At 46.0% G+C, this 9,820-nt stretch overlaps 1 protein-coding gene across 3 annotated transcripts in view; it reads right to left on the bottom strand.

Moving 5' to 3' along the window:
- Positions 1–407: 407 nt before the first annotated feature.
- tnfsf10l (TNF superfamily member 10, like) overlaps positions 408–9,820 on the bottom strand; it is a 12,846-nt gene continuing 3,433 nt past the window's right edge. For all 3 annotated transcript variants that reach the window (XM_077544217.1, XM_077544219.1, XM_077544218.1), the window contains 6 exons: positions 6,029–6,172; positions 2,736–2,772; positions 2,550–2,657; positions 1,525–1,673; positions 1,337–1,447; positions 408–1,275 (listed from right to left, as the gene is read on the bottom strand). In XM_077544217.1, the coding sequence (XP_077400343.1) occupies positions 1,090–1,275; positions 1,337–1,447; positions 1,525–1,673; positions 2,550–2,657; positions 2,736–2,772; positions 6,029–6,172 (735 nt within the window). In that variant the 3' untranslated portion in view covers positions 408–1,089. The remainder of the gene's footprint in view (positions 1,276–1,336; positions 1,448–1,524; positions 1,674–2,549; positions 2,658–2,735; positions 2,773–6,028; positions 6,173–9,820) is intronic.

Below are 9,820 nucleotides of genomic sequence, written 5' to 3'. Positions count from 1 at the left end.
CAATTAATTGCACAGCCCTAGCACAAAACTTGTTTATAGGGATAGACCGATTATCGGTGACGATATTTGGCATTTTGTAAGCTGTTTGTACTTGTCGCAATGACATTTTGAACATATTCAGATCATTTTTCACTGTTAAAATTAATAAATTATGTGTGAAATTGTGGAAAACTATTTACAGTAGAAAACATCAGGGAACTATTTGCTTTACTTTACGTTTATTTACATTTTTAATTTAGTTCAACACATGCTGATGCTCCCTGCAGTTTTTGTTATAATTTTTTAAACAAAGCAGTCAATTCTTTATATGTTTAAATAAAAAAAATGTAATTTGAATTTTTTTTTGATGCTAATATTTGGCTAATAATAATCAGTATCGGCCTAGAAAAAAACACATCGGTCTGAGATGTTTTGAAAACATATTTTGCTTTATTGAATACTTGACATCGTCCAAAGGTTTGATTTGTGTACAAAATGTAAACTTAAGTGAAACTTGTGCAAATGCTCCACGTTGGTTATGCAGGAAAGACCAGGTACGTCATCGGTGTTGTATTTACACGGTAAAGAGAAAGACAAGGCTAAACTGGGCCGGCTGCTGGTGAGCCTCGACCTAGTTTTTTTTTTTTCCCTTCATCGTCTGGCTCAGTCTCCTCCTCCTCTTCATCACTGTCCTCCCTTACAAAGTTGTCAGTGAGAACAACAAGTGGCCGTACACATGGATTACTTTTCGTATCACCACCCTTCACTGATTTGTATGTACGCAATTGTCCTGGCATGTGATTTCTGCTCTGCATTCCTTCAACGTTTTATTGTCTGTACATTCTTCGGTCCGGAGTCCAAAACTTAGGATTCCCCAACAACTCAAGCAGCAGACTAAAAAAAAATTAAAAAATCAAATAAAATCCTTCCCGGAGGATCAAAACATGTACAGCAGCAACCTCGTCTTCTGCCACCCGAGTGGTTTGCTTTGGCTCAAACAAATAGAACATTTCCCCGCCTTTTCACTCTTGTCGAACTCCTTCCGAACAAAACGGGGCAACCGACCTCCGGACCTCAGTCTTTTCTCCAGTTAGTCTGTCACGCCGGCGCTCAGAGATCCAGTCTGAAGGCGCCGAAGTAGCTGGAGGAATCGTCGGCGTTGAGCATAGTCGGCGACGAGACGGAAACAAAGAGTTCGTCGCCGGCCCTCAGCTCAAAGAGTCCCCCCTGGTAGACGGAGTGGAGGGCGTACTCTGCGTCGGGCGCCCAGCACTTGGTGCCGACCCCCTTCAGGAGCTGGCGAGAAGAAAAAGATGCCGTCAAGCGAGGTTTGACACGGCGAGCGGGTGGGCCGTACCTGAATAGGGCTCGGATAGGAGGTCTTCTTGTAGACGCACTGCACCAGCTGGTGGCTGACGCTGCGCTGGTCCGCCTCCGCCGTGGCAGGCGACGGGTACCGGAAGTACACCTGGAACCGACGTGTAGGGCGGCTCATTTTGGTAACGTTCAGGAAGGCTACACGGCGGGAAGTAAAAGGACGCTCACCTGTGAGTACAGGTAGTAGCGGCCGTCCTGGGGAACTCGTAGCCTGCCGTTGTTTAGGGTCATGTTGTGCAGGTGAGCCCCCAAGCTCCTATTGGCCCACGAGCGCACCACGTGGCGGCAGGACTGGTGGAGTCCTGGCTGAGGGTACCCTGTTTGGAGTAGTGTTATTTTGATCAGACATTTTCTCACTTTTAGACCAGTTTCAATCATGCTTGTTAGTCAACATCATCCTGTTTTTATTTAGTCAACTAGCATTTTAGTCTTTAAGTCCAAGAAAACATAACTTTATTTGTCTAGATTTAGTCAACAAAAACTGTCACCGTTTTAATCAGGGCAATCATTTTACACCTGTATACTTTTTTCATCTTTTTGATGAAAAACAACTTCACACACACACAATTATAGTACATCAATATAGATTATATATAAGTGGCTACTATGGCTCCATGCTACGAGCTAGTAAATTAGCCAGCATTAGTTAGCGGTCGGATTAACATTATTGTTGGAACGTTGTAGCCATTAAATTAATGCTACGTTTAAAGTATAATTTACTTCTTTTTTTTGCGCATGTTGCACTTGCTAGATGCAGATCGGAAAGAGGGCGTGTCACCGTGTGTCACATGACAATATCACAGTGACAGATTATTGGAGACAGGATTTTACAAAATCATATAATTTTTTGTCTCGTCTTTGTTCATGAACTCAAATGTCCATAGATTTTAGTCCAGTTTTTATTAAGGGAAGTGCAATTTCATCTCGTCTTCATTAGTCAACAAAAATGCATATTGATTTATTTGCAGTCAGGGATACACAATAATATCGGTTATTAAATAGCATTATCATGCATCCCTAGTCCCAGTTAGTTTATTAATGGGGGTTTTAGTCTAGTCTAGTCAAATCTAGTTTTAGTCCAGAGAAAAATGTTTTTGTTTAGTTTTCGTTAACGAAATTAACACTAGTTTGCTGAAGAGTCAAGTGAGATCTCATCTGGTGTAAAGATGCCAGTGCCGATGCCAAGTACTCACCTTGTGAAGTGGTGTCCCGGAGGGTCAGGTGGGCCGAAGGCCTTTGGACAACTGAGCTCAAGAACTTTGACCCTGTGTTGTTGAAACTGCGAGGCATGGTTCTGGCCACTAGTTAAGTGAAGATACAGCAAACTCAGAAAGAAAGTGCATGCGTGTATGTGTGTGCGTGTGCGTGCATATGCTCACCCATAAAGGTTTGCTTGGAGATGATGTTCTCAGTCACCTGAAAGAAGAAGACAGACATTTCATTAGCGTGCATAAATCATGATTGGTAGACAAGTTGTGTGAAGTCTATTTTTTCCCCCTTCTGTGATATCCGACTCCACGGCGGTTTGATGTGGCGCACGTCTTCTCCGCTGGCCGCCATCTGTTTCTTCTCTCCCGCTCGCTCCGTCATCGTCAATTTCCAAGTGCAGTGGACGCTCGCCTTCTTTCGCATCGGTTTCATTTTCACCTTCGACATTCCTGATGGATCTTTAGTTGTTCCTTAGGTCCGTTTTCCCTCCCTACTCCCATGTTAGCGCTTAGGAGTCCCTCCTGCTATTAATCTCCCTGAAAGGCCCTAAAATGCGGAATGTGATGGGTGCGAAGTGAGCTAATGGTGACCTGAGGTGGCGCTCTTAGCAGCTGGCCTGTTTCTTCTGCAGAAAATTGCACTCGATGCTTCTGGCTTTTGACGTGTGCATCCAAAGTACACCTGGACTACAATTGGTGGTCAGGTGGCCTCTCGGGTAGGAGGGAGCAAACTTCAACCCGAGCGGCTTTTTGGACAGATACTTACTTAACTGTTGAACTGCATGTAGTACAAAGAAAAAGAAAATGGAGTCAAGGAACCGATCCTTCTGCCTTCCACAAATTGGCCTTGGTGGAGGTATGAACGCTAGAATCCCGGCTTGTGCTCACCGGCCTCCTCCACATGTTTGTGCAGTCTACGGTCTCGCTCAGCGGAGCATGTCCGTCTGGGTTTTGCGTTCCTCGGGGTCCTGAGAGCAGAAAATTGCCTCCTCACCCGTGAGGAAAAAAGGAGAAAATTGGCAGCACATTTGTTTTTGTGCGAACAAATGAGCTTTTCATCCTCTCGTGGGCCGCCGGGCTCCGTCCGATTCCACAGCGGCAGGTTTGTCCTCACAAGCCTTAACTGGTAATTAGCAGAGGCCCAGAGAGTGAAATCCGTCACCAAAAGACGGAAGCTGCGCTCGGATGTGAACACTACCCCAACAGTTTGTCTCCTTCCATTCCATCGGATCCTGAGCAAATTCCAAAATTGGTCACACGTCATCGACTCGTCAAAGTTTCTGAAGAAATGCTTCCAACTTCCCAAGTCATCAAATGGACATTTAGCAGAGGTGTTAAATCCAGGTGCAGAAAGTAAAAGCCCGTCTACAGTTTGGCTTTAGGTAAACGAGCTTCCCAGCAGGGTTGCCCACCTGGCAAGTCAAATATGCTCAAGTCATCAGACTTACCACACACGAGCGGCATGATCTTGTGGTCCCCACTAAATGATAAAGAAACATGCCTAACAATTCAGTTCACACACTCACAGATCTTTCTCAATTCTTAGATTCTGTGCCCTCCTGATCGCAAGTCTTGTGCCCGTTTTGAAGGGTCTTAACCTCATGCAACGGGACTTCCTGAGCATGTGGCAACCATTTATTCCTTGTCGGCACGGATGCATGCCAACCGAAGAAGACAAAGAATTTCAGCACAAAGCAGATGTTGACTATTTCCCCAAGCTTTGCGCTTGGATCTGCAGCTCCAACATGACAGTGCAACTCTTGCAGCAGGATAACAGCAAAACTCTGCATTCCTTCCCTTGCTGTTTTTTTAAAAAACAATTAAGCCGTGATTAACTTGTTGGGGCGTCCACTGCGGTCTTCTGTTTGGAGGACATGCAAACTCCTTGATGTAGCGAGGTCAACTTTCTCCCAGCGAGCTCGTAAATACAAGCTGTGAAAAGGAGCTGCCGCGCGCTGGTTTACGACTTGCCAGATTGAGTGCCGCTGGCGGCTATCGGTCAGGTGAACTGCAAGGAAACAGGAAGTAGACTTTGCCTTTTTACGCTCTCGTCAGCTCGGTAAGAAAACGTGTCGATTGTGGATTGAGAAGGATGGGGGGGGGAGGGGAAGGCTGGGACGCCAGGATGAGCGACAAGCAGGCACATGAAGGAACCTTTCCCCTGCAGATTAGTGGGGGCTGCAACCCAATACTTGAATACGCTGCTTGCCCTCGACAGGCCTGGGCTGGCTCGCTCCGTGTGTGTGAGAGAGTGTGTGTGTGTGTGAGGGGGGGGGGGGCAGGTTGATGATTCATAAGCTACTGCAACAGAGTTTCATGACAATCGGAGGAGGAAGCAGGAATGCACAAAAAGCCTTTTCTCATCAAGGAAATCATTTTGAGTTTCACGTGGCGGGTTATGGGAAAGCACGCTAATAAAAACTCAATAAAGATTCAGTTTAGGACTGTAGAAAAACGAGTTTTGACTGGATGCTGAATTTTATTTATAATTCCTATTCTGTCTGGTGTGGAAGAACAAATAAGCCTGACATGAAGGTGACGAAGCATTTGGCAAAAGGTGAAAACGGACTCCCACTGATGTTGTGTATTCTCACGCTGCTTCCTGCACCCTTTGTTGTGTTGATCGTTCTGGTCCATTTGCACGTGGCCCCGTATAACAATCTGTGTTTGGTTCCGCCCCTGTGCCAGATGCCTGATATGTGGCCTTGTTGCAAAGGTAACGAAGAACTGTGCAAGTTCTACTTTTGTGGATGAGAGAGCCCAACCTTTTTTCCGCACCAGTGTTGAGCCCTTCACTGAGTAGAAGTGCTGCAGGCGTGCACGCTGATTGAAAGTAGATCACATAAATATTGAACTTCCACAGCCTTTCCTGTTAGCTACTTTCCTTGGGACGACACTTATTTTTTCCTTCAATAGAGTTCCACTTGCTGTCTTTCCACTCGCACACGTCGGGAAAGTTCCGTTCTAACCAAACGAGTTGAAAAGAAAGCCAAAGCTTATCATCGTGTGTCGGCGAAGTCTGCGCTCTCTCATCAAATCTAAAAATAGCATCAGGTTAAATTCAGCCCTCGCTGACCTCTGATTGGTCTACATTTGACATGACAAAGAACCCCTCCTTTAGTTATCAAGAGCATTCATACTTGATTTGAAGAACTGTATGAAAACAAACACGCGCATACGTAAGCCAAAAGAAGGTCAATGGTGTTTATGTGTGAGTCATAGCTGGCAGCCTGACAGGAGAACAACAGTCTTCATTCGTCTGCAGTCAGCAGTTAAGACAACGCTGGAGGCAAAACAAGCTAGCAGGGTTAGCGCTTCCAATTAGCTTGTCACGTAGATTTCTGTAAAGGGGATGTTTGATTGAGAGCCTGCGGGGATTTGTCATTTTGAAATCAAGCAGGTTCGTTCTGTGCCGACGGACGACCCCCCCCACACACACATAAATCCTTCCACGCTGACATTACCTTGGAGATGTAGGCTTTGATGCCCTCGGCCAGCTTGATGCAAGGTTCTCCCAGGAGCTTGGCCAGCTGCTCTGGGATGTCCTGGTCTAGAGCGTTGAGTAAACTCAGACATTTGAGCTCCTCCGTCACCCCTTGACTGCGCACCTGCACGCACAACACACACACAAAAAAGAAACATTATTCATCATCTGGACAACAGATTGAGGAAAAGTCCACTAAAGTCAACATGTGACTGTCATTTATTTACAATTCTGTATTTTGTTACTTGAGAAACTCCCTCCCCCCCAAGACCTCCACGATGCTTCGGCCCCCGGTCCGAAAGCGCGGCTAACGACCGCGCTGAGCCAGCGTGAACAAAGATAACACACTTGGTTTTCTTCTCATTCATGTCTTTTCATGTTTTGCTCTGACACGAGCTGGGTCAGCGCAGTGGGGGTTGACGGATTTACGGGAAAGATCCTTCGAAGGAGAGTCAGTGCAAGTGACTCAGCCTTCGTCGGCTCTAATGACATTCACATGTTTTATGTGAGAGAAACGCAAGACTTTTCTTCACTGCATATTCAGTCTGCGATTGTCTTGTGACAAGCGACTTCTTTCAAGCTCGCTTGATGGTTGGCTAAAAAGTTTCAACTCATTGTTGTGCTGCTTGGACTCTCTCCATGAGCTCATCGAGAAGCGCTGGTGAGCCGCAGTTCTGGTGCTCTCCTCGCCTCATTGTCGTGCTCAAGAAGCGTTCAAATTTGCTGTTTTGTCTCTCAACAGGCTCCCCGCTGTAATAATTCGGCGGATGAGCAGCGTGTGCCGCTAGCGCTACTTGAGGCGCTTAACGCAAAACAGGTGTATTGACTGGAAACATTTATGTTCTCATCTTTTGACCAAAAAGTGCTGACAGTGGAGTCCAGTTTGAGAGATTGGCGGGGGGTGGCGGGGTGGGGCTACGCCAGAATAGTCTCCCTGCTTCCCAATTGTTATTCCATGCGTGCAGCGTCCATTCACCTCGACAAGGCCAGCGGGGAGGGTTTGATCTATGGTGGGAAAGGCGGTGGCCATGATCACGCCTGTCCAAACAGAACATTCAAGAAAAAGCAGTAATACTGGGTGTCAAAATTGCAGCCAGGGGGCCAAATGTGGCCTGTCACATCATTTTAGGGGGCCCACTCAAGCAGAACTTGCAAAACTGATTTTTTATTTGTGTTTTGGTTTGCATTTTTCTGACAACAATGGCTCATCTTTTGACCACCAATTGATTGGTTGGAGCCGCTAAAAATTTCCGCTGGCGCTGTTAGCATGCGACGCGTGAGTGCAATGTGTGGCTGGCGCCAAACCACTTCTTCCAACTTTGTCTGGGAGTTTTTCCCTCATTTACTTTTCCCATCAAACGCCTGGGAGACAACTTCGGTCCATGGCAGTGGCCAGATTTTTTTCTTCTTCCTCTTGTAAGCTGCGCAAAACTCAGTTAGCCATTCCTTTACCTACCAATGGGATACTTTTTACCCACATGCTGACGGGACGTCTCCATGGCAACATGAGCAAACGAGCTCACATGAAGGCTGGATGGAGGTGCTCTCAGGAAGTCGGGAACAATACCTTACTGTTCCCACCCTGTGTGTGTTTGTGTGTGTGTGTGCAATAACGTGCACGTCTAAATTTAGAGTTCTTGCCTGGTCTGTCCCTCTGGCCTGCTGGATTTGAGTTACGTGGCCCCTCTCAACTCTCGCTAATCCTCTCAAATGAGAGATGTGCATTGCCAAACACACACACACACACACACACACACACACACACACGCACAGTTTGCAGCGCGCTTTCCAAGAAGACCTCAAAGATATACTTTTCGGGTTTTGGTGTCCAGCGAAGGCCAACCAAAAGCAGGCTGGATGGGGAGAACCAACACACATGTGGCTGCAGCTGGACTCGGAGCATAAATCACTTTGGCCAAAGACAGAGAAGCTCAAGTGTCGAAGTGAAAGCAAACTTGGGAGGAGGTCCAACACGGCTGCGTCATGCACACGCCTGTTGCAAGACACAAGTCCTCACGCGCAACAGAGAACCTTAAAAATAGTTGTCAACTTTGACTTGTAAACGTTTTGAGTCGTTGGAAGTTGTTGGGCAAGCCTGTCGGTTTTCTTTCTCGACTGTGGAGAGCCACTAGTGGCGCTTCACCATCAGTGCCCGTAACGAGCCGTCGGACGAGTGTGTGTTGCGTGCTCAATTCCCAGTAGAGTCGTTTCATGTGGCGCACACGTGCGTCTGCTTCGCGTGTTTAACGAGGCTCCAGCGACTCTGGAATGCTGTGAGCGGACAAACCGGTCTCAAGATGTCTTTTGTGTGCACCTGCGTGCGTGTGAGCATACACACATACACAATCACATACATATGCAATGAGACCACTCCCGGGCCTCGTCATTGTGACCTCTGACCCGCCATTGTCAGCACGCTGCCCTGGATTCTGTCCTGTTTTGATGGAGATGCACGGCGCAGTTCTTTTATGGCTATCAAGATAAAGATTCATATCTGACGCGCAAGGCCAGAGGTCGCATACACTTCTGGTAAATGACGAGGAAATACCCGACAAACAGGTCAGGGCTATTTTGATTGACACAATCGACGTGATGCAAACTACATTTTTGCTCTTTGCAAACAATGCAAAATCTTCCACGCTAACGATGGAGTACCTAGTACAATACCATGACAGCCTCACATAACCTGAAAATATGCCCCCTCAAGGCTTGAAATATTTTTCTTTGCAGAGACAATGACTTAATTTGAAGCAACTTTCTAATTTTAAAATCACAGGGACCTGAAGCGAGGGTTTACAGTAAGAATACAACAATATAACGAACAATTGGTTTTCTTTGTTGTATTTTTGATCAAGAGTTTTTATTTCTTAAAATCACATTGTGTATAACAGCAAACTGCATAATCTTGTCAAGAAGCAAAACTTAAAAAAAAAAAAAGTTTAATAAAAAGATAAGCTGTACTGTAAAAACTCCTGATACTATTCCTTATCATATTTATAGGCCACTCCTGGCATTTATTTCTGTTTCGCGAATCAACTTTCTATCCGCAGTGCAAACACTTAATTTGCCTGCTATTTTGTTGGATGTTATCCACTTTAACACGGTTCCAGCCGTATGTCTGCTAAAAGTGGACTTGATCGCTCCACTCACTTCACGTGATTGGCTGTGCCACCTGACACATTTGCAAACGTCAACCCCCCACACAGTGACAATTGCACTTATTTGCACCAGCGTAAGCGCTGTAATTCTCGCTGAGAGCCTTTATCAGGACTTGTTGACTGAGAAGGAAGCAAACAAAGTGATAGGCACGCACACAGCATTACGCGCGCACACGCATGCGCTAATAAGCATTCCTACAAGGTACGGGTGGCCAAGTTCGCTGCCACTATCCAGCCTGTGGTCTCCTTCCATCAGCGCAGCTGAATCTAATGATCAGCTCATCAGCAAGCTTTGCAGAAGCCTGATAACGATCCTGATCATGAATCAGGTGTTAGTGGAGAGAAACATGGAAAACAGGCTGGATAGAGTATACACATGTTTTTATGTCCTCGTTATAGAAAAGTTGCACACCAGGTGATTGATGATTAGAGAAGGTGCGTTGCATTTGCTGACCCAACTGTCCAGGAATCACACATTTATACACATTATATAGACAAAGTTCCCAGGTGCGCTCATTTAGCTGATTAGATGGCTAAGTTGTTGGCGGAAATAACAACCAAGGCACAAATTTGTATTTTGGGTGCATATTTTATGGTCACAATTGTGTGTTTGT

This window comes from Vanacampus margaritifer, chromosome 15 (genome assembly GCF_051991255.1).
Source record: "Vanacampus margaritifer isolate UIUO_Vmar chromosome 15, RoL_Vmar_1.0, whole genome shotgun sequence".
NCBI classification, from domain to species: Eukaryota; Metazoa; Chordata; class Actinopteri; order Syngnathiformes; family Syngnathidae; genus Vanacampus; species Vanacampus margaritifer.
This window is presented reverse-complemented; position numbering and strand designations above follow the sequence as displayed.